We start from the raw sequence: 25,740 nt of genomic DNA, 5'->3' as shown, positions 1-25,740 counted from the left end.
TGACTACAAAAGCTCTCTCAGGCTTCTAGATTCCATTCAAAAGAGAACAGTTAGGTTAATTAATGACTGATCTCTAACAGAGTCTGTCCACTCTGTCTCATGAACATTCTGTTTTTCCTGCATGCTTTTTCTTTAGATACTTCCACAGGTACTGTTCTATTCTTCTGAATTGGTTTTAGTAATTCCTGCTCCCTCTTTCCAAGCAGTCCAAACACATGCTACAACCAGTCAACATACTTTTACTGTCCAGAATCTCACAGAACCAACTTTTCTTCTTCCTCATTTATTCATTCAACTTCTGCTTTCTGGAACAACCATCCTTCATAGGTATTTCCTGAAAATTAAAATCTACAGAAGTTCAGGTCTAATGTTAACAAATATCTTCTTTCATCTTCTCAACTTCCAACCCAAGCACGGTACTAAGTACTATAGGTTCTAATGCCTTTCATTTTTTAATGAAAACCCCAAACACTAGAAGTATTAGAATCTATAGTACTTAGTACCATGCTTGGGTTGAAGGTTGAGTAGACGAGAGAAGATATTTGTTGACATTAGACTTGAACTTCTGTAGACTGTAATTTTCAGGAACTACATACGAAGGAAGGTTGTTCCAGAAAACAACATTTGAATGAATAAACAAGGAAGATGAAAAGTTGATTCTATGAGTTTGAAGTTGGATAGTAAATGGATATTGGCTAGTGGCGGCACTTGTTCGGACTCTTCTGAAAGAGAGAGTGGGATTTATAGAAGCCAATTCAGAAGAACAGTGCCCTTGGAAGTATCTGTAGAAAAGGCATGCAGCAGAAACAATATATCAATGAGACAGTGAGTGGAGAGACTCAGAGATGAGTCATTAATTAACCTAACTGACCTCTTCTGAAGGGAATCTAGAAGCCTGAGAGTGAGGTTTTGGGGGCACCACCCCAGATGTGGGAACAATATTCCATGATAGGGCGGATTTGCAATTTGTACAGAGCAAACAGCTGTTTGGAAGAAAAGTAACACCGAGAGCAAAAGAGAAAACCAAGTTTTTTAGATGCAGAAGAAGCAACATTTGTAATGTGTTTGTGCCAAGAGAGAGATTAGAAATCAGGGTAATCCCCAAAAGAGATATATCAACTTGCCTAGAAATCTGAGTGTCACTAAAGATAAGCATAGGAGCAGAAGAATCCTTTTAGCGAGATATAAGACAAGATGGAGTTTTAGAAGGATTGAAATCGATTGAGAGGTCTTTGCCGCACTGTAGAATTATCTGGAGATCAGCAATTAAGGAATTGGTAGTGGATATTCGAGAAGTTCAAGCTGATTGAGCAGGGCAAGGTGTCTGAAAATGGAAAGTGTAATGCAATGTGCTATCATCGGAAAACTATGGATAGAATTTCCAGTCAGTGGAAGAAGGTCATTAATATACAAGAGGAAGAGAGTGGGGCTAAGAACTGAACCTTGGGGTACACCAGCATTAGTAGAGAAGTTAGAAAACAGAGAGCCATCTACAACCACCCTCAGTGAGCGATCAGAGAGAAAACTGGATAACCAATTACAAAAATCAGTTGGGAAATCATAAGATGGAAGCCTGTTTAGGAGACCTTTATGCCAAACACGATCGAAAGCCTTTGAGATGTCAAGAGAAACTGTTTGTGTTTCTCTGAACTTTTCCATTGAATTTGCCCATAAATGGGTAACATAAGCCAGAATATCACCAGTGGATCAACACTGACGGAATCCATACTGGTGATCTTTAATCTCTAAATTTAGAAGGATTGAAATCAATTAAGATGTCTTTGCCGCACTGTAGAATTATCTGGAGATCAGCAATTAAGGAATTGGTAGTGGATGGTTTCTAGGTAGTTTAAGAGTTGGCAGTTAATTGATTTCTCCATTACTTTAGAAAGAGTAGAAGTAATTGCAACGGGACGATAATTGGATGTAAGGGATTTGTCATACTTTTCAATAACTGGCTGGATATGAGCAAATTTCCAAGCAGAAGGAAAAACACCTTTGGAATAAGAAAGTGAAAAAAAGGCATCAAAGAACAGGAGTAAGTTCAGTGGTACAAGTTTTGAGAACAAGTGGAGAAATACCATCAGGATCTGAAGCTTTCTTAGCATCAAGATTGGTCAAAATCCTTCTGACATCCTTTGACAGGAGACCACAGGAGGCATTGAATGGAGTGAACTTGGAATGGTGAGAGGTGTTTTACCAAGATCATTAATTCACGAGTTGGAAGAAAAATTGGATGCTAGCAGGTCAGCTTTATCCTTGCCTGAAGTGGCAGTAGAACCATCTGGTTTTGACAGAGGTGGGAGCAGAGATGGGCAAAAGTTGCGGCCAATAGCTTTGGCAAAAGACCAGAAGGCTTGACTACCATTAGGGCAAGAAGCAAGTTTTCTGCTCTTAGCATGTTCAAAATCTAGTTTGGGCTCATTAAAAACTGCTTTCCAATTTTGAAAACTTTGGTGTAGGCAGAAAATGAAACTGAAAAATTGGAAACAACTCAATTACGATATGCGACATTCTTCGCTTGAACAGCCTTAGCACATTTATTGGAAAACTAAGGGTTAGATAAAGGACGAGATTTTAAAGTGGACTTTGGAATAAAGGATTTCATTCCTACAAGAATAATTTCACTGACACAATCTGAGCAAACTTTGACGTTAGAAGTTTTGAAACTGTAATCCGACCAAGGAAAAGAAATCTTGCAGGTCATCTCATTTTGCATTCTTGTAATGCCAAACAAAACACGAGGTTTGACCAATTTGATTGGGTACTATAATGTGGTCACAAAGGAACTGGATGCGGGGAATAACTTTGATATCATTTATTTGGATCTTAGAAAGGCTTTTGATACTGTTGCACATGGAAAACTGCTGAACAAATTGGAGCAGTGTGGCATTGGAGGCAAATTGCTGCTATGGACAAAGGAATCGTTGAGTGGGAGAAGACAGAGAGTGATAATCAATGGACACTGCTCATCGTGGTCTAATGTTATTAGTGGAGTCCCTCAGGGTTCAGTGTTGGGTCCACTGTTGTTTTCTGTATTTATAAATGATATTGATGATGGTAAGTAAAGTAAAGTAAAGTGCAGCCATTATCAACCCACTGCAGGATGGAAGCCTCCTCAACAATTCATGCTGAGGGAAATGGACCATAATCTGCCACGCTGGTCCAGTGCGGGTTGGCAGATCGACCGTATTCAGCAGCCAGGGGCTTGAACCCCGGTCTACTCAAAGAGCGTGTGCTACACTTGGCTACAGAAAATATTGATGATGGTATATCAAGCTTAATGTCCAAGTTTGCAGACGTTATGAAGGTTGGCAGGGTTGTTAAGGACACTAATGACAGTACGCTGCTGCAACAGGATCTAGAAAAGTTGAGCAGATGGGCTGAGAGGTGGCAAATGAAGTTTAACATTGACAAATGTAAAGTACTACGTATGGGAAGCAGTAACCCCAGAGTGACGTATCAGCTCTGTGGTACTACACTGACAATGGTAAAGAACAAAAATTACCTGTGGGTAATTGTGCATACAGATATAAAGTTTTCTGGGCAGTGCAGACAGTCGCAAGAGTAGCTCATAGCATGTTGTCAATGATATACAGGAATTTTTCTAGCAGGGATAAGGTGATTATCCCCTTGTATAAGGCAATGGTCAGGCCACACCTTGAGTACTGTATTCAGGTCTGGAGACCTCATTTTAAGAAGGATGTAGAGCTGTTGGAAAGAGTACAGAGATGGGCAACAAGATTAGAGAATGGAACAACGGGTTACTCTTATGAAGAAAGGTTTAAGTTTTGGAAATCACAGTGTCTGTAGACTGGTCACCTGCGTGGTGATCTGATTGAGGTGTATAAAGCCTTGAATGGTTTGAGCATACTCAATGCTGATGGGATTCTTCCTCTTGCTTAGAATAATCACCTGAGAGGGCATAAATTCAAATTGAGGAAAGACAGATGTAGGATAAATGTGCAGAAGCTTGCCTTTAGCCAGCGGGTAGTTGGTTGGTGGAACAGACTTCCATCCTTTGTTGTGGAAGTTGATAGCCTAAATAAATTTAAGCCTGAGCTGGACAGGTATTTGGAATGAACAGAGGATGAAATGGGAGCGGTTTTTTTTTTTTTTTGACTGATGCTGCATAACTGATGTTGCTTTCTTGCATCATATGCCTCTACTAATGCTAATGCCAAAAGCCTCAGCATCTCAACCAGCTGGGTTGGTGTGACTTGAAAACAGAAGCCAGTGAATATGGGATTGATATGATTAAAGTGTTAGATTTCTTTTTTGGAGTCAAAAGTAATTAAATTTCTAACAGCAGTGAAATGCATGGATTTGGCTGGGTTTAGAAATATTGTGTTCTTAGTATTTGTAAATTGAACCAGTTTATTAAAGTTTATTAGCACACCAGAATTTTTTAATTATGCCAAGAGAAACAACTATCTTGGAATTAACTTTAGATTTTTTGGTTGCAGTTGAAGTTAATTTATATAGTAGTTCCCATATTGTTAGGTTTTTAAATATGTTAAAAATTTTTAAAAAACTTTTAAGTGGGACAAAATTTTATTTCAGACCCTTACTGATCAGTTTCGACTAAGATACTGTAATTTCTGGCTATCCTTGATACATGCAGATGTACAAGGTATGGAATACTGGGGAAAAGAGCTTGGAGTTGGTGAATTATTTGGTATGTTGGCATGCATGCTGACTGCTCGTTCGTGGAATTCTCTCAAGAAGGGAATAAGTAAGGAGAAGCTCACGTTAGAAGAGGTGAGATCATGCAGAACTAATCATTGCAAAAAATTTATATTGCACAAAGAAATTTCCTTGATAATATTTGTAAATAATGAATTTCGTTGATTTGATTACTTAATAGCGATTTTCCGTATATATTTCTGCTTTCTATGCATTACAGGTAACCCTCGTATAACACGGTAGTTAGGTTCTCATAAAATCTCACGTAGTGCAAAACCATGTTATACAGGACTAAGAACTAGTACAAAAAGGGAGTTACGTTCCAAAAGCTAACAAAAATACATCATTTTATAACTATCGGAAACTTAATTTTTATTAAAAATAGTAATGAAATGTCTTACAAACTGTGATACATATATATCAGATAATGTACTTTCATTTAATTATCTGCCTCTTCATTGCTGTTAAGCACAATCAAACGAAAATGCTTTCTCTGTTGCAGAATATCTTCACTTTCTGAACTTTCTTCTGCAGCATCTAGATTTTGTGTATCTTCTGCTCTTTAAAACAATCGGTAATCTGTGTTTTGTTTGCTTTTGTTTGATAGATCTTTGTAAATTGGCATTTTATAGAGCTAAGCATTTTTGAAGCTCCCTTTTGTAATTTGTGTTCCTCCCAGTCAAAGCATTCAGAAAATAAGATTGTAATTGCTTGGCTAAGTTTATGCCTTCTGTTTATACTTTTTAGTGTAAAATTTGGAACTTTAGAATTTTAATCTGTTCTATCATCCTCTACATTGATTTGGTTTCCCTCCGATGCCAGTTCCTCCAAATCCATTTTGCCAGCCTCTTTTCTACCAGGAATTCTTGAATGTCTTCAGTAGTCATATCCTCAAACCTTCCCACTCCTACCAACTTAGCAATATTTACTATCACACTGATTCCATTTTCTACCGGTTCAACCATATTTCCTGAATGAACTGACTCTGGCCATACATTTTTCCAACACAGTGTTAATGTTGGTTTCATTTCTTTTAGCAATAAAGTTATGATTCGAATACATTCCACAATTGAGTTCATGCCACCATCATTTCAATAGAAACGGAATCAATTTTTTACAAAATCCATTGTAAATTTTCTGATTTAATGAGTTTTAACGGCAGATATAATGCCTTGATCTAATGGCTGAATTAAAGAAAAGTTATATTTGGTGGTTGGAACAGGACTTCAGCATTTTCTATGACTTAAATCTTTTGGGTGGCCTGGAGTGTTATCCAATAGTAATAAAACTTTTACTAGATTTTTCTGCTTTAAATAGTTTTCCACAGTTGGCATAAAACAATTTATAAACCATTCTTTAAATAAATCAGCAGATACCCAAATTATGCCAAGTTCCTTAGGCATAATGTAGGGCTGGAATTTAATTCACAACAAAGAAACTATTCCAATATGGTTCTTAAGAACAAAGTTTAGTAATGCTTCGAAGTCACAATTTTTTTTTTTTTTTTATGTGGTCTCAAACAAGCACAAGTTTAATAGCACAGAAATTAACACGGGGATTTCCGAACAAAATAAAATACCTGGATTTCCCAGTAATTTTTTTTGCATAACAATGAGTCAACAGTGGGGATTCACAAAAAAAAAAAAAAGAAAAAAGGAATGGAAATGTTGAAAAATTGCATCCAATTATAGTAGGGTTTTCTCTGCACAAATGCTCAAAATTACCTTATTATGCGAGATTTGCTGAAATTCTGTAACCGTGTTAGAGCAAAACCATGTTATATAAGTACCGTGTTGTGCAAGGATTGCTGCAATTTGTCAATCGTGTTAGAGCAAAACTGTGTTGCAGAAGTACCGTGTTATACGGGGATTGCCTGTACTGTACTTTTCTTTCTTTTTTTTTTACTGAAGTTTAGAATAAATTGTAAATCTCACTTTTATAAGTTTTTCACATTTCTTACATTCATGAAAATTTGATTTCAAGCTCTTTCAAGCTTGCAATCAAATTTTGAACTTGTGAACTTCAATACTTATTAGTTACGCTAAATAACTATAATTGTATTAACTCTAGCAGATGTGTGCTTTGTGCATTTCATTCAGGAGAAACTTAAAAAGGATAAAATATCTGTTAGAATTAAGTTAGTGTGAATTTTATTATTTCTCCAGTATGGTATTCACTTTTGATCTTCATCATTAATTATTTTTTTAATTTGAAAGGTACAACCATAAAAAATTCTTTTAAGAATCCATGTTTCCAAATCGAGGGTTTAGTGTCAAACAACATTAACTACAAAATTGCTTTTTTTTTTTCTTTTTTGAGATAACTTTAGTTTTACTTTATACAAATAACAGTGCATATCATGTCATAGAACTGTATCTCTAGTTCTTTACAAATTAACCTGGGCTGTAAGTACATTTGCTGTAAACCAAGAAAATTTAAATGACTTTTTCTTGGTTAATTACAAAAACGTTAATTACAGTAAAATTATTTTGTAGTTAACATTGTTTGACACCGAATCCTTACTTTGTGCTGCATATTTGTACATGTTTTGATTTCCATTGAACTTTGGTTATAGCTTTGGATTTTTTTTTTTTTTTTTTGTTTTTTGTTTTTTGTCACATCACTGGCAATGAGATAGTTAGGATTTTTTTTTTTTTTTTGAATAAAGAAGGTTGTTGCTAAAGATATTATTCCTCTTATTATCCAATATGGTGCATGCATAAAGAATAAATTTATAATGCACCACTTTCAACTATTTCTTGCATTCTGTTCCAACAAAAGTGCCAAATGGTGTATAAATTTTAACCACACACTTAGTCACAGATATTAAAAGATATAATAATAATCTCAGATATAAAAAGTAAACCACACACCTAGTCTGAGATATTTTTTGATACACTTACTAGAGGATTAACCATCATCTTTAACTTCATATCCCTTCTGCTGCTATTACACTTTCCAATTCTCCTGATTTACAATAAAAACAACTTTTTGACTTGTTTAAACTCCTTTTCTGTGTCACCTTAGTAACATATTTTTCCTCTGTGTCTTTCACAAAAAAAAAAAAAATAATAATAATAAATAAATAAATAAATAAATAAATAAAAAATAAAACTACAGCCTTACTGTTACCTTTGAAATTTTTAATTTTGTAATTATTTTCCTTAAAGAATTGTCTCTCTTAGGTCTACACTGCATATGGAACATGCATTTACCATGCAAGGCTACGCATAATTAACACTGTGTGTAGAATCATATCTACATACACACAGCTTTTTGTATGTAGATATGATTTTTTTTTTGTTATATAGGTGATGGGAAATGCAGAGTAACCAGATGTTTCTAAACAAATATGCATAAGAACACAATGCAGTATGTTTGCATTTCAGAATGAAGATAATGGTAGTCATACAAACCGATTTTTTTATTAGTGTCATGTATCATGGAACGACCCATGTGGTGTATATCTAAAATCAGCTTACCAGTGGTTTGGAAGTCAAATCATAAAGCTTGGGTGACAGCTTCCATTTTTGAGGACTGGTTTGGTCACCACTTCATACCCGAAGTCGAACGTTATTGCAAGTCTAAACAGATTCCATTTAAAGTGATGCTTCTTGTTGACAATGCACCTGGTCACCCTCCTGCCACCCTAATTAATTTCGACCCACGTGTGAAAGTTGTGTTTTTGCCTCCAAACACAACCAGCCTGCTTCAACCGATGGACCAGGGAGTCATCAAAACATTCAAGGCTTACTACACGAGGCGTTCGTTTGCACTTCTGAATGAAGCTATGAGACAAAATAGTGAGATATCTGTTAAAGATTTTTGGAAACAATTCAATGTTTTAGATGCTGTAAGAATCATTGAAGAATCTTGGGATGAAATTCACAAAAAAACATTGAATGGTGTCTGGAAGAAACTTTGTCCATTTTTTTTCAAAAACGAGAGGAAAACAATGCCAGAAACTGATCATGTCGCTCATGTGATAGAAGAAGTTGTTAATCTTGCCAGGCAATTAGATTTGGAAGTCAATGGTGATGAAGTCAACGAGCAGTTGGATTCACATAGTCAGGAGCTGACAATGAATGAGCTCATAGAGATGCGTGAGCAAAACGTCACTGAAGTATCCGACACTTCAGACCCAGTTTCTCCAGAAAAGCACATGACAATTGCATGCTTGACAGAAGGTCTCAGCTCAATTGAAAAGGGCTTAAAAATTTCAGAACACAAAGACTCCAACGAAGAACGTATTATAGCTACAAAGCAAGGAATAAAAAAATTATTAGCTTGCTACGAAGAAATTCTGCGTGAAAAAAAGAAGGCGCTGTGTCGTCAGACGAATTTGTTAGATTTTATGAAGCCATCGACATCGAAATAACTTTTTTACGTAACTCATTTATTTTTTTAATACATATTTTGTATTAATATGTATAAAGAACTGCAATTTTATTAAATATCTTTCTTCTAAACTAGTGTTTTTTTAGTCCTTGGTCTCAATTAAACAAAATTTATATGTATTTATATGCAAAGTTGTACCCCGACTTACGCGAATTCGACTTAAGGGATTTTCATCGGACCCACCTATCGTATAACTTCGGGGTATTACTGTATCCCTATGTAAAGGGCTCTGGAGCGAGTTCTAAGGCTTGTACTGAAGAGAAATTTGGACAACAGGTACAATAAAAAATACACTTGCCACTTATTGGAGAAAAAAATTAGTTACAAAATTTGTCACTGTATGGCGCATAACTATCTTAGTTATGATTATGCAAATAACATAAGTTATTTGCATAATCGTAACTAAGTTATTTGCCAGAGTGCCACTACACAGCTGTACTTTACTGTACTGTATAAAAGCAAAGCAGTCTCTTCAAAATCATACAGTAGATGTTTGCCTCCAATACAGGAGCAATGCCAACAACATTGCAGGAAAAGGCGCTATTAGTGGAGCTGTACTATCAGAACAGCAACAATACACTGTGGCTATCAGAAAATTCCAGCATCAGAAGTGGATAAGGCATGGACTTATGACTGTTTGTGCTGTCTGAAAAATGATTGCAAAATTTGAAGCGACAAGACATCTTGGTGTTCGACCAGGTAGAGGTCAAAAACGAGTAGACTCCTCTCGTGTTGAAGATATGGCTATGGCTGTCGTGGATTTATCAAGTCAATCTCCATATGGTAGTGCAAGCATGCCAGCTGTTTCTCGTGAAGTGGACATGCTGTATTCCACTGTAAGGCTAGTAATTCGTTAGGTGTTGCAGTACTATCCTTACAAGATGCACATGCTACAGCAGCTAAAGGTGATGCAGATATTTATTTCACATGTGCACTTCAGTTCCTAGTGCGAATGACAGTGGATATCACTTGGCCATGGAACATCCTTTGGAGTGATGAAGCCCACTTCTGCTTAAATGGACAAGTGAATACGCATAATTGGTGCATTTGGGCAACAGAAAACCCTAGAGTTATCTGAGGTCCCGTTGCATTCTACAAAAGTGTCAGTGTGGTGTGGTGTGGATTTATGGCCACATTCATGATTGGGCCATATTTTTTTGAACAGGTAACGCCGACTGGACCCCGCACCTGTTCCATCACTGGACAGCGATATTATGAAATGTTGGCAAATTTCGCAATATCAGAGCTGCAACAACGTGGGTGCCTTCAAGTACCATATTCATGCAAGATGGTGCGCCACCCCACATCCACCTTTGTGTCCAAAGATTGCTAAGGCAACACTTTACAGATGTCTATCAGAAAATTCCAGCATCAGCAGTGCATAAGGCGTGGACCTATGACTGTGCTGTCTGCAAAATGATTGCAAAATTTGAAGTGACAGGACATCTTAGTGTTCAACCAGGTAGAGGTCGAAAACGAGTGGACTCCTCTCGTGTTGAAGATGTGGCTATGGCTGTCATGGATTTATCAAGTCAATCTCCATGTGGTAGCGTAAGTGTGCCAGCTGTTTCTTGTGAAGTGGACATGCCGTATTCCACTGTAAGGCTAGTAATTCGTTAAGTGTTGCAGTACTATCCTTACAAGATGCACATGCTACAGCAGCTAAAGCATGGTGATGCAGATATTCGTTTCACATATGCACTTCAGTTTCTAGCGCTAATGACAGTGGATATCACTTGGCCATGGAACATCCTTTGGAGTGATGAAGCCCACTTCTGCTTAAATGGACAAGTGAATATGCATAACTGTCGCATTTGGGCAACAGAAAACCCTCAAGTTATCCAAGAGGACCCGTTGCATTCTCCAAAAGTAACATTGTGGTGTGGATTTTCAGCCACATTCATGATTGGGCCATATTTTTTGGAGCAGGTAACACCGACTGGACCCTGCATCTGTTCCGTCACTGGACAGTGATATTATGATATGTTGGAAAATTTTGTAATATCAGAGCTGCAACAATGTGGGTGCCTTCAGGATACCATATTCATGCAAGATGGTGCGCCACCCCACATCCACCGTTGTTTCCAGACATCTTGGCCACCCAGATCACCAGACCACATCCCATGCGACTTCAGTTTGTAGGGTTTTTTTGAAGAACCAGGTGTATCTGGAAAGATGTCAAACTCTGACAGATCTGAAGGACAGCATTAGACGTCATGTGCTGGCTATTCCATTTGACATTCCGTTCTGCTGTAGAAAATGCTGTTCTTCGAATGGAAACTGTTGTTGACCAAAATGGAGGACACATTGAACAATTGTAGCACTGTTCAAGTGATTTATATTGTCATAGCGCCGTATAGTGACAAATTTTGTAACTTTTTTTTTTTTCAAATAAATGCCAAGCTCATTCTTTATTGTACCTGTTGTCTAAATTTATCTTCACTATGAGCCTTAGAACTCGCTCCAGAGGGATACTTTAATTTTAACAACCCTGTATTTTTGCTATTTCACTGTCAGGAAACATATTTCTGTCTTTTTTAGGAAACTTGCAGAATGATGGCTTTGAAAAATGTGGCATTTTTATTGCTAAATATGGCAGTAATTGAAACTATATCCCACATCAAGTTATATCCCATTGTGGTGACCTTTCCTAATAACAAAAAAAAAATTAAAAATAAAAAACAAACTGGAGTAGCAAGGCAAATCCAGTTCATAATCCAAAATTAGTTTTAAAACAAGTTCATAATCCAAAAGAATTGATCATTTTAACAATTTCTCATAGAAAATCTGAGTGTGAGAGGTAAGAAAAGAAAGAAAGAAAAACAGCTCAGATAATCCTTTTCTGATGAAATGTAGGAAATACTCTTGACAGCCATATCCATAAAGCAGGGCTGTATTATAAACAAAATTTCGAGCCAACATTTCTAAAGAGAACAAATCTGTTTTTAAAACAATCATAATCAGTTGATGTCTAAAAGGCAGTCCAACAGAAATCTACAGAGAAAAAACCCCTAGGTAAACCGATACTTGAAAGCATTCTGTACTGGTAAAAAATACCATGGATCTATTTTAATATAAAATGCATATATTTTCAGCAAATTTTAATTTCAAGCCCAAACCTTTATTTTAAAAAATCTCCTGCTTTCATCATGATTACAATTGTCAACTTGATCATTTGTTGAAAGTCAAATTGGCAGCTGCACGTGCATGCATGCATAGTTAACTGCTATTTTCATTTATTACATATTACACAAGTTCTCTAAGTACAGAACTTGGAGTTATTCTTGGATACTCTGCAATATACTTAGTTCAGTGAATCCCTAACTATAGTGCCTTAGAGTTAGCACAGAGACTTGGTTACTGTTCTTCCACACCATTTATAGTTGCCAATTTTTTTATTATTATGTGAAATGTATCTTGTACACCCTTAGAGGATGCTTCCTTTTTTTAATGAATTTCTGTGAACTTTGTGTTATATTTTTGAAATACACATTTTTGTTAAGTGTTCCTAATGTAGACCTATCAAATGCAGATGCCGTATTCAGTACAAATATGTTTATAGATAATACTCAGAGTAAAATAAATAAATATTCTCATATTGATACCCTTCCTTATTGATGTCTTTTATGGAGATTTTCAAATCAAACTTAACATGACAGTGGAGATTTTCAAATGAAACTTAACATGACTTGAAAATGATGATTTGGTGCATACATAAACCAAATAAAACATCGATTTGCTTACACATACTTCCTGTTGAAGCAAAACAAAACTTCAATTGGCAGTCACATGCACCAGTCACACACAATTTCCTGTCTGATTAGTTTTGGATTTCTTTCTTGCTCCATGAATATTAGTTCTGGTAGATCCAGAGAAGGTATTGGTTTATGTTCTTATGAATGGTTTGATTAGTTGCTTTTTACTTAAATATAAACAGAAAAAAAAAGGGAAGGGGGGGAGCCAGAAGCACAATTTTAAGAGTTTTGGATGCATATATTGAAATGCTATGCTGTATTTTGAAAAATAGGTGAAATAGGACAAGTTGCTGAACAATTGTAATCTTTTAATAATAATAATAATAATATTTTTATTATTATTATTAATAGCCATATGGTGCAAGGAAGCCTGAGGCTTATGCTGCACCAGGAAAAAAAAAAAAAAGTTCCCGAGTTACCCTGAGAGAGAGTTGTTGTTTGTTTGTTATTTGGTTCTTAGGAGAATTAGCAACTAAGGCCATATTGCTCCGGGAATATGCGCCGGTCATTCCCTGACCTTTCTGCATTCTCCATATTTGGTGGTGATGGGCTCAAACCCTGGTCTAATCAAGAAGCGTGTGCTATGCACTGCTGCTCCTTCCCACCTGGCTATGGAGGCACCAGAGAGAGAGAGAGAGAGAGAGAGAGAGAGAGTCAAAAGTAGAATTAGCCACAAATAGCCCCAGGGGCTCACATTTGGTGAGTATGGGCTTGGCCCACCCAGGGTCCTGAGCTGGATATCATCATTCTTCCCTTCTCTTTTTTTGGTGATTCCTTTCTTCTCTCTCTCTCTCTCTCTCTCTCTCTCTCTCTCTCTCTCTCTGAGTAACTTGGAAATTTTTTTTGGCCAGTGCAGCATAAGCTTCAGGCTTCCTTGCACTGTACAGCTAATAATAATAAGCGCAAAAAAAAAAAGACATTAGCTTTTTAGCATTAGCATTAGTAGAGGCATATGATGCAAGAAAGCAAACTTATGCAGCATCAGCCAGAAAAAAAAAAAAAAAACACTTCCACTTCACCTCCTCCGTTCGTTCGAAATACATGTCCACTTGAGCCTTAAATTTATTTAGGCTATCAACTTCCACAACATGGGATGGAAGTCTGTTCCACCAACCAACTACTCGCTGGCTAAAGGCAAATTTCCACACATCTATCCTACATCTCTCTTTTCTTAATTTGAATATATGCCCTCTCAGGTGATTATTCTGAGCAAGAGGAAGAATCGCATCAGCATTGAGCATGTTCAAACCATTCAAGGCTTTATACACCTTTATCAGATCACCTCACCTTTGCCTAGTCTCCAGACACTGTAATTTGCAAAACTTAAGCCTTTCTTCGTAAGAGCAACCCTTTGTTCCATTCACTAATCTTGTTGCCCTTCTCTGTACTCATTCCAGCAGCTCTTCATCCTTCTTGAAATGAGGCCTCCAGACCTGTATACAGTACTCAAGGTGTGGCCTGACCATTGCCTTATACAAGGGAATAATCACCTCCTTATCCCTGCGAGAAAAATTCCTGTATATCATTGACAAGACACCATGAGCTACTCTTGCAGTCCGTCTGCACTGCTCAGAAAACTTCATATCTGCCTGCACAATTACCCCCACGTCCTTTTAGTGCATTGGCCAAAAAAAAAAAAAAATAGATAAAGTGAAATAAAACATAATACGTAAAAATATATATAAAAATTAATAATAAAAATAAAAAAAGTAAGTAAATCTATAAAAAATAAAAAGAAAATAAACAACGAGTATGTTTCCTTCTCCTCATAGGTAAGTATTCAACCGACCTTTGAATTTCCCCCTGGCAGCCTCACCTACCCCAGGGGGGGGGACTACAGTTTTTTGATTCAATCCTTCTGAAACTCAATCCTGTTATATATCTTGTGAAAAGGTGCCTATGGCTCCTAGTCTTGTCTTTAGTGTCACTCAGATTTCTAGACAAGATTACATATTTCTGGTAGGGATTACCCTTTTGTCTAATCTCTCTTGGCATAAACACATCACAAATATTGCTTACATGTAAAAAAACTGGTTTTCTCTTTTGCTCTTGACATTACTTTTCTTCCAAACAGCTGTTTGCTCTGTAAAAAAAATCGTAATTTTTACCGACCATGGGATATTGTTCTCACATGTGGGACGATGTCCCAAAGCCCCCCCCCCCTCTCTCTCTCTCTCTCTCTCTCTCTCTCTCTCTCTCTCTCTCTCAGGCTTCTGAGAGAGAGAGAGAGAGAGAGAGAGAGAGAGAGAGAGAGAGAGAGAGAGAGAGATGGAAATGCTATTAAAAGATCTGCCTAAAGATAGATGAACCTTTCCACAGGACAAAGGAATGAAACCAAGCCTTGTCCATAAATGCATGGCAAATAATTGGAAGTATAATGGGAGATAAATACCCAAAGCTTGATGGGGGCTTTTCATTTATACCATCTTCAAAGGGGAAGTGAACACGTGTGTCAAAGGCTGTATATATATCCCTGACACGTTCCATTGCAGTATTTCAAAAGCACTTGTGGGGGGGGGGGTATTTAAGTAGGTGAGAGGAAGAGAAGAAGGATAGAAGGAAAATTCCTGCTCCCTTGTATTTCACTAATAGTCTCAGAATTTGAAAATTTAGGATTTAGAACAGCTTAAAAGTCTTTTGGAGGGAAGAATATGAAAGTTTCCACTCAGAAATATGGGTGCATGACTACCCATCCCTGTTAGTAGGTCCTATGCATGCAACACGTCACAGAATCTGCTATAAATATGCACACTGGGCTTTGAACAGACAATTGCAAAAGTGGGCATGCAAGATGACACGTTCAACAGAATTAACAGACTTCCAACGTGGAGTGATAGTAGGATGCCACATAAGCAAGCGTTCTGTACAAGACATTGCAGTCACTAGGTCAACAGTTAGTGACATCATATGCAAATGGAAGAGGAATGGCACTGAATCTGCCAAAAAACGGCCTGGTAAACCCTGAAAACTAACAGAGCGGAACAAGAGAATTCTGTGATGAACTGTGCGTGCAAATCGTAATTTCTCATTGTCTCAAGTCACATAAACGCTCTGTGAGAGTATTGGGACTAATGTCAGCACTAGTACAATATGAAGGACACTCCATGATATGGGCTACAATGGTTATGCAGCTGTTCACAAGCCGTTGATCAGCTCAACGAATGCTAGACACCAGTGAACATGGTATAAGGAGCTTGAATCGTGGACTGAAGAGCAGTGGAAAACGTATTAAAATTAAAAAAGTTGAATGAATATTATATTGTAGTATTTGCAGTGAAGTAAAAAGAATTATTTCTATGTATTATCATTAATTAATTAGTGATTAACCGGAAACAAGTAAATTATTTTCTTTTTGATTTTAATCATAAAATATATATCAGACATTGGATGCAGTTTGAGACACACTAACAAAAACATAAATAGGGAGACCAAATAATGCAGTTTATGAAAGGATAGCTATTGAACCATTATAGAAACTTGTTGCCACTCTCGCTCGTTGCATACAGCTCTTTTGGTCATTATCATGTCCTCTTCAGTGAGAAGCCAGGCAGACCAGAAAATTCAAAAGTGACTAGTAAACTCACAAAATGTGAAAAAAAAAAAAAAAAAAAAATGTGGTATTTAGGGCATCTAACAGATTGAATGCATGTATCTTCTACACTTATTTCTTACATCACTGCTACCTGTAACCAAAGAAGCAAGCGTTTCCACAACAAAAGATTTAGTACAGAAAAAATGTAATGTGTGGCAAAAAAGGGTGGTAGCTTTGGCAAGTCTAAATAACATCCTGTTAAAGAAGTAGTTGAATTGCTGGTGTTTCTGAAAAAATGGTAATAAGAATTTTTTAATGAATTGTGTGTGTGTGTGTGTGTGTGTGTGTGTGTGTGTGTGTGTGTGTGTGTGTGTGTGTGTGTGTGTGTGTGTGTGTGTGTGTGTGTGTTGAAAAGGTAAAACTGTGGTGAACGTCTGCACTAGAAGTGCCACTTTCTGAGAAACACTGAGAAGAGAATTGCTTAATGTGGAAATCCGCAGGAAGGTCCTCCAAAAAGATGAAAGTTAACAGCTGTGCATAAAACAGCCGAATTAATGTGGGCTAAAGGGCATAAAAACTGGATTGTTGAGGATTGGCAAGCTGTGATATGGTTGTACAAATCCAAATTTTGCTTGTACTCGAATAATGCCAGGCACTAAGTTCACAGGAGAAGCAATGAGGCATTTCATCCAGACTATTTGCAAGGTGTCCCACAAGCTGGTGATGGGTCAATGATGATTTAGGGATGTTTTAACTGTTATGAAGTAGGTCCCCTACTTGAAATACCAACCTGGGTGAATCAGGTTGACTACATAAATATTAGGGATGAATTGTTCCTTTTGCTGAACATTTAAGAAACACTCATGATTTTGATATTCCTGTACTCTGGTTGAAAACTGTCAGTTTTTTAGGCATGTGAGCTTATGTGCATAAAATGCCTGTTGTCTTTGCCGTGGCTGTCCATCCACACATAATAACTCCATCCTGGTGGATGGAGTCTCATAAAATTTTATGTTTGGCTCTTTCAAAAATATTTGTTGAGCCATAACAATTAAACAATTAAAATTAGTATTAATAATGTTCACATGGTGCAAGGAAGCCTATAGCTTATGCTGCACCAGCCAAAAATAAAAATAAAATAAAATAATAATAATAATAAAATAAAACAACAAAAAAAAAAAATAATAAAATAACAAAAAAATAAAATGATAATAATAATAATAAAATTAAAAATATATATATAATAATAATTAATAAATAAGAGAAAAGGAAATGGACAACCTAAGTGTTTTCCTCCTCCCATAAGTAACTATCCAGCTGACCTTTGAATTTCCCCAAACTGTCAGCCTCTACCACCCATGTAGGTAACTGATTCCCGTAATTTATAACTCGCTGGCTAAAATAAAACTTCCTCCAATCCAGTCTAAACAACTTCCACCATAACTTAATTATGGCCCCTAGTTCTAGAATCATTTATAACCATGAAAATTTTGTCCTTATTCATTTTGCTTATGCCTCTCAGTGCCTTAAACACGTCAATCAAGTCTCCTCTAAGGTGCCTAGTTTCCAATCTACAACCCACATATTTGAAGTCTTTCCTCATATGGACGCCCTTTTGCCGATTTCACCAGATGAGTTACATGTGTGAGAACCTCTTCAAGAAGCATAATGTCTTTCTTTAGGTGCAGTCTCCATGCATGAACACTGTATTCTAAGTGTGGTCTAACAATAGCCTTATATAATAGGATTACGACAAAACCATGCTGAGTATCCTTCAGAATTCCATTTCTATCTTAATGATCCTGAATTCCAACTTTGGGATTCAGGATCATTTAGATCATCAGGAATTCAGGATTTAGGATCATCCATGATTTTCCCTACTATTGAAGTTAGACTAACCGGCTGGTAATTTCCAGCTTCACTCTTAGAACTGCCCTTATGTATTCTGTACTCTTAGAACTGCCCTTATGTATTCTGTACTCTTAGAACTGCCCTTATGTATTCTGTACTCTTAGAACTGCCCTTATGTATTGGAGATACATTGGCACTTTTCCAATCCAACAGAATCACTCCCGAGTCCAGTGATGCTCACATAATTAGCCTCATTAGTTCAATGCACTCACTTGCCACCTCCCTTAGGATTATAGGGTAAATGCTATCAACCCCAGGAGCCTTACTGGCCTGTAGGCTTGAATTTTTTTCATTAAATAAGTGAAATTTCAACATCATTAATTAATCAAGTCTGTAATTAAGTCAGAAAGGAGGTTAGGCAGGCAAAGGCAGATTACGAGAAATCTTTGGCAAAGGATGTTAAGAAAAACAGCAAGGATTTCTTTACTAATATAAACTGTAAAAGGAAGGGGATGAATCTGATGGGTCCACTTGATATCGATGGTTGAACTGTTGATGATCCTGCTCAGATAGCAAACGAACTGAATGAGTATTTTGCATCTACATTCACACATGAGGAGTTATTCAAGATTGAAAATGCCAGAAGGTTATCAAATTGTAGAAGAAGGTTGTCAAATTTCTCCTCCACTTTGCTCTCAGTTATTACAAAATCATTAAGCACCAGGGTGCTTAATGATTTTGTAATAACTGAGAGCAAAGTGGAGGAGAAATTGTTGAAGTTAAACATCAGAAAGGCACCTGTGGTGGATGCTATCTATCCAGTTATATTAAAGGAGGTGGCAAAGGAAGTAAGCAAACCCTTAGCCATAATTATGAGAGCATCCTTGGACTCAGGGGAGGTCCCCACAGACTTGAGATGTGCAAATGTATCCCCAATTAACAAAGGGGGATTGAAAGGAGGCACGAGTAATTACAGACCAGTTAGTTTAACTTCTCTTCTGGGGAAAATAATGGAGTCACTGGTTAAAGATGCATTACAGGATCATCTAGACAAGACGGCAGCAATAATTCAGACACAGCATGGATTTGTTAAGGGAAAGTCTTGTCTGACAAATTTGATTGGATATTATGATGTTTTGGGAAGATGGGCTGAGAAGATATTATGATGTTTTGGGAAGATGGGCTGAGAAGATATTATGATGTTTTGGGAAGATGGGCTGAGAAGATATTATGATGTTTTGGGAAGATGAAGAAAATTTCGGAAGATGGGCTGAGAAGTGACAACTGAAGTTTAACATTGACAAATGTAAAGTACTGCATATGGGTAGAAGTAACCTCAGAGGAATGTACCAGCTGTGTGGTACTAAACTTAAGGTGGTAGAAAATGAAAAAGACCTGGAAGTAATTGTGCAGTCAGATATGAAGTTTTCTGAGCAATGCAGACAGGTTTCCAGGGCAGATCATGGGGTTTTGTCAATGATATACAGGAATTCTGCCAGCAGGGAAAAGGAGGTGATTGTCTCTCTGTATAAGGCAGTGGTCAGGCCAAACCTTGAATACTGCCTACAGATCTGGAGTCCTCATTTTAGGAAGAATGTAGATTTGCTTGAGTGTGTACAGAAAAAGGCAACAAGATTGGTGAGAGAAATGAAGGGATCCTCTTACCAAGAGTTGTTGTTGTTGTTATTTGGTTTTTAGGAGAATTAGCAACTAAGGCCATATTGCTCCGGGAATATACAGTGGTCATTCCCTGACCTTTCCGCATACTCCGTATTTGGTGGTGACGGGCTCGAACCCCGGTCTAATCAAGAAGCGTGTGCTACGAACTGCTGCTACTTCCCACCTGGCTACGGAGGTGCCATCTTACCAAGAGAGGCTTAAGTTCTGCAAATTGCAGTGGCTGGAGATTAGGCACTTTCGAGGTGATCTGATTGAGGTGTATAAGGCCTTGAATGGGTTGAGCAATCTGAATAATTCTGATGGGATTCTTCCACTTGTTCAGATTACGAATCTAAGGGGGCATAAATTCAAATTGAGGAAAGACAGATGTAGAATAGATGTGCGAAAATTTGCCTTTAGCCAGTGGGTGGTTAATTGCCGGAACAAACTTTCATCTGTCGTTGTGGAAGTTGATAGGTTAAATAAATTTAAGGAGGAACTGGACAAACATTTAGAGGGAATGGTTGTGTGAATTTTTTTTTTTTTTTTTTTTGCTGATGCTGTATAAGCTCATACACTTGCTTTCTTGCATCACATGCCACTATTACTACTACTGATACTACTATTAGATTTTTTCAACTTCACTCCCAGAATTTCTCATTGACGTAAAGGGTTTTTCTTCTGTAAATATTGATGCAAAGTAAATGTTGAGTTCATTTGCATCTTCAGCTGGTGTATCTAATACTCTCCCACGTCCATTACATAAGAGTGCGATCTGGTTTGTCCTTCTTTGAATTTATATATGTGAAGAATTCCTCCCCCCCTTGCACGTTTTGCCAGTGATTTCTCATAATCTGCCTTTGCTAGCCTAACCTTTTCTGTGGCACTATTACAGATCAATTTCTAGCTGATATAGGCTTCGTTACTTTTTATTGCTGTAACTTTTCCATGCCATCTTTTTCTATTCAAGTAATCTGGCATCTTCATTATTCATCCAACTCGGAATCCTCCTCGTGGAGTATTTTTTTAATGGTATATAACCATTCAAGACTTCTGCGATTAATGTTTTAAAGGTATAACATAATTCAATTGTATTTGCTCTCTGTGAGATATCTACCCAATTAAAGAGGCCATGTAGCAGCTTAAGACTGCTACATTAACAAGAGAGATTGCTTCTGCAGGGATGGGATATGCTATTGAGGCAGTGTTAAGTGGGTCGGAAAACTGCTAGCTTGGGGGGGGATACAAGGACTAATAGATTAACAGTAGCCACTGGTAGAGGTGAAAGTGATTCTTGCACTGCTTCTATTGGAATGAGCAGCAGCAGCAGCCTGGAAAACAAGATGCAGGATATTTCAGAGACTGCTGGGAGTCATTGCGGTACAAGTAAACACATGGGTTGTGTTAGGGTAGCTAAGAATAGGAACAGGTGCATGTATACTTGTGTATACACCAATGCTAGGAGTTTGGTAAATAAATTTGATGAATTTGAGGTATTGCTCAAAACATCAAAAGCAGATATTGTTGGGATATCAGAGACATTGGTCACACAGATATAAGGAATGCAGAACTGGAATTTGGAGAGTACAATGTGTACAGAAAGGATAGGAAGGGAGGAGGAGTTATGCTATTAGTTAAGTAACACATAAAATCCAAGGAAGTGGAGCCAGTCGACATTGCTGGACAGTGCAGTGTCGAGTCAGTTTGGTGTGACATAAGCATTGGAAGATCAAAATTGAGAGTAGGAGTGTGCTATAGGCCTAATGACTCTGATGAGTATTTTAAGAAACTGTACAGGAAAATAGAGCGGGCCAGTAAATCAGAGAGTCTTATAATGGGGGATTTTAATTTCCCAGATATTGACTGAGATTTGTGGGTTGGTCACTCACACACTAGCAAGGATTTGTTGGATGATTGTTTTCTACATCAGCATGTTCGGGAGGCAGCTAGAGGGAGCGATACTCTAGAATTGATTATCAGTAGTGATTCTTCATGCATTAAGAATCTGCAGATAAAGGAACCACTAGGTAGCAGTGATCACAATGTGCTGAAGTGGGATTTACTCAAAGAGGTAACTACCATCAGGGGTAAAAGGAAGGGTTTTTGCTTTCGTAAAGGTGACTACAATGGTCTGAGACAGTATTTAAATTTTACACAGTGGGACCAACTGATGATTTTACCAACAGCACATTCTAAATGGGAAGCATTCAAAGAACTTATCTTGGAAGCTACTAGGCTTTACATACCAACTAAGAAATATTGTCTAAGGTTTAGGCCTAAATGTATGTCAGATGAACTAATGAGACATATGGCAGAGAAGAAAAATGCATGGGATACATATAAATTAACATGTGACACAGAAGCCTAAGATAGATATAAGTTGATCTGTAACCAAGTCACAAAGGAGGTTAGGCAGGCGAAGGCAGATTACGAGAAATCTTTGGAAAAGGATGCAAAGAAAAACAGCAAAGAGTTCTTTTCTTATGTAAACTCTAGAAGGAAGGGGATGAATCAGATTGGTCCACTTGATATCAATGGTTCAACTGTTGGAGATCCTGCTCAGGTAGCTACCAAACTAAATGAATATTTTGCATCGACATTCACACATGAGGAGATATTCAGCGAGGGGAATGCCAGAAGTGTTTTCAACTCTAGCATTAAGCTAGTTAATCTTATAATAACTGAGAGTAAAGTGGAGGAGAAATTGTTGAAGATAAATACAAGAAAGGCACCTGGGGTGGATGGGATCTATCCAGTTATATTAAAGGAGGCAGCAAAGGAAGTAAGCAAACCCTTAGCCATCATTATGAGAGCTTCCTTGGACTCAGGGGGGTACCCATAGACTGGAGATGTGAAAATATGACCCCAATTCACAAAGGAGGGTCAAAGACTGACACAAGTAATTATAGACCTGTGAGTTTAACTTCTGTTCCAGGAAAATTAATGGAGGCACTGGTTAAAGAAGCACTGCAGGATCATCTAGACAAGACTTCAATTATAGCTCAAACACAGCATGGGTTTGTTAAGGGAAAGTCTTGCCTGACCAATTTGATTGGATACTATGATGCAGTCACAAAAGAACTGGATGCAGGGAAATAACTTTGATATTATATACTTGGATCTTAGAAAGGCTTTTGGTACTGTTGCACATGGAAGACTGCTGCACAGATTGGAGCAGTGTGGCATTGGAGGCAAATTGCTGCTAAGGATAAAGGGGTGGTTGAGGGGGAGAAGACAGAGAGTGGTAATCAATGGACACTGCTCATCGTGGACTAATGTTATTAGTGGAGTCCCTCAGGGTTCAGTGTTGGGTCCATTATTGTTTTCTGTATTTATAAATGATACTGATCATGGTATATTAAGCTTAATGTCCAAGTTTTCAGATGATACAAAGGTTGGTAAGGTTGTTAAGGACACTACTGATGCTATGCTGCTGCACCAGGATCTGGAAAGGTTGAACAGATGGGCTGAGTAAATGAAGTTTAACCTTGACAAATGTAAAGTACTACATATGGGAAACAGCAACCCCAGGGCAATGTATCAACTCTGTGGTACTACACTGGCAGTGGTAGAGAATGAAAAGGACCTGGGGGTAATTGTGCAGGCAGATATGAAGTTCTCTGAGCAGTGCAGATGCGCTGCAAGAGTAGCTCATGGTGTCTTGTCAATGATATACAGGAAGTTTTCTAGCAAGGATAAGGAGGTGATTATTCCCTTGTATAAGGCAATGGTCAGGCCACACCTTGAGTACTGTGTACAGGTCTGGAGGCCTCATTTCAAGAAGGATGTAGAGCTGGTGGAACAAGTACAGAGAAGGGCAACAAGATTAGTGAATGGAACAAAGGGTTGCTCTTACGAAGAAAGGCTTAAGTTCTGCAAATTACAGTGTCTGGAGACTCGGCACCGGTGAGGTGATCTGATAGAGGTGTATAAAGCCTTGAATGGTTTGAGCATGCACAATGCCGATGGGATTCTTCCTCTTGCTCAGAATAATCACCTGAGAGGGCATAAATTCAGATTGAGGAAAGACAGATGTAGGATAGATGTGCGGTAGTTTGCATTTTGCCAGCGGGTAGTTGGTTGGTGGAACAGACTTCCATCCCTTGTTGTGGAAGTCGATAGCCTAAATAAATTTAAGGCTCAGCTGGACAGGTATTTCGAACGAATGGAGGGGTGAAATGGAAGTGGTTTTTTTTTTGTTTTGTTTTTTTGTTTTTGGCTGATGCTGCATAAGCCTGCTTTCTTGCATTATATGCCTCTACTAATGCTAATGGTATTATAATTTCCTTTCCCGAAATTATAACCCATTCCTTTGCCTTTAACTACTGCCTACCCCTCTCTCTCTCTCTCTCTTTCTCTCTCTCGCTCTCTCTCTCTCTCTCTCTCTCTATTGTTCACCGTAGAACTCCGTGATCACTTCCTGTTACGGGTTCCTGTACTGTCATCCCTATTATGTCATCTGGTTCATGGATGATTATGTCTAGAGTATTCTTTTCCCTAGTACTTTCTCTGACATGTTGATACAAATAGTAATTACCTTGTTGATTTTTGTCCCCCATGTGGAGTTTCCCTCCCATTTGCTCCATTCAATTAGACGCAAATTAAAATCACCCTTAATAAGACATCCACACTTACTTTACCCTTTCCATTTGCATGTAAAGGCTCTCATTATAATCTTCACAATCACTTGTCCTCTAGATTACTCCCACTCTCATTATACCTTTGCTTCGAACTATTTCACACCATACAGATTGTAATACTAACATGCGAAACGGTTGAATCCGGTAAAGCTTTTGTTGCATTCAGGCTGCTTTTGATAAGAAGCATGACCCCACCACCCCTTTTATGTTTCCTATCCTTCCTAGATACATTGTACATTCCGTACTGAAACTGTCATCCCCTATCTCCGGGTGGCACCATGTTTCCGTAAGCGTTATTATGTCAGCGTTACTTGTCCTAACCAGCAGTTCGAATTCACTCATTTTATTGACGACACTCCTGACATTACTGTATAAACAATTAAGACTTACTGTTCTTGTATAGTTAACTACCCTGACACACCCCTTAAAGTTATTTAATCTCATTTCCCCGGTATTAGCTGCCAGCTCATTTGAAATGTTTCTGCTCTCAGAACATCTTGCTAATATGTTCTGTTGGGATAAGGAACAAGAACTCTTGAGGTATGTGCAAGTGTTAATTTGACCAATATTATCAGATAAATGCGTATCTATATTACCCTTGTCCCCCCCAAACTGCTATTTTGGGGGGGACAAGGGTACCCACAAGTTCGAGCCAAGCTGTTAGAAATTTCCCCCGAAAGCCTTGCAGAGTCCTTCAAAGCTTGAGTTAATCCACAAGGCTTTCATCATATAATCCCTCCTATTGTGCTTGGGCAAGAATTGCAGACACATAGACATTGTGACCTAACTCGTGGCATTTCTTCAGCATGGTTCTATATTTGTCTAACAAATCGTCAGATTGTGTATGCTTAATGTCATTAATCCCCCACATGAATAATAATATTCTCTTTACCCCCCCTTAAAATCTGGCAATCTGTCGATGACATCATTAATAGTTGCTCCCGGCCGACATACCCTGGTTCTAGTCCACCTATCCTTATTACAAAAAATATTTCCCATTTCCCTGACAATGGAGTCTCCTAATAAACTAAGTCCTTTTGAACCAGAGTAGTTTACGCCTGGTTATTCTGTTCTGGGCCCGAATCGGGAGTGCCTCACTTGGTATTTTGCTAGAGTCTTGAGTCCCCGACGAGCTCCCAGTTACATTATCCTTGAGGACAAGCACCTGTTTTTCCAGTGACTCAAATTGTTCTAGCAATGCACCAAATTGTAACTTAAG

At 37.9% G+C, this 25,740-nt stretch overlaps 1 protein-coding gene across 3 annotated transcripts in view; it reads left to right on the top strand.

Annotated features, from left to right (window-relative positions):
- Adck1 (aarF domain containing kinase 1) overlaps positions 1 to 25,740 on the top strand; it is a 375,938-nt gene that overhangs the window by 310,298 nt on the left and 39,900 nt on the right. For all 3 annotated transcript variants that reach the window (XM_090379667.1, XM_090379666.1, XM_090379665.1), the window contains one exon: positions 4,564 to 4,761. In XM_090379667.1, the coding sequence (XP_090235793.1) occupies positions 4,564 to 4,761 (198 nt within the window). The remainder of the gene's footprint in view (positions 1 to 4,563; positions 4,762 to 25,740) is intronic.

This window comes from Mastigoproctus giganteus, chromosome 8 (genome assembly GCF_048544385.1).
Source record: "Mastigoproctus giganteus isolate SK-2022 chromosome 8, ASM4854438v1, whole genome shotgun sequence".
NCBI lineage: Eukaryota > Metazoa > Arthropoda > Arachnida > Uropygi > Thelyphonidae > Mastigoproctus > Mastigoproctus giganteus.
Note: the sequence above shows the minus strand (reverse complement) of the source record. Positions and strands in the feature narration are given on the sequence as shown.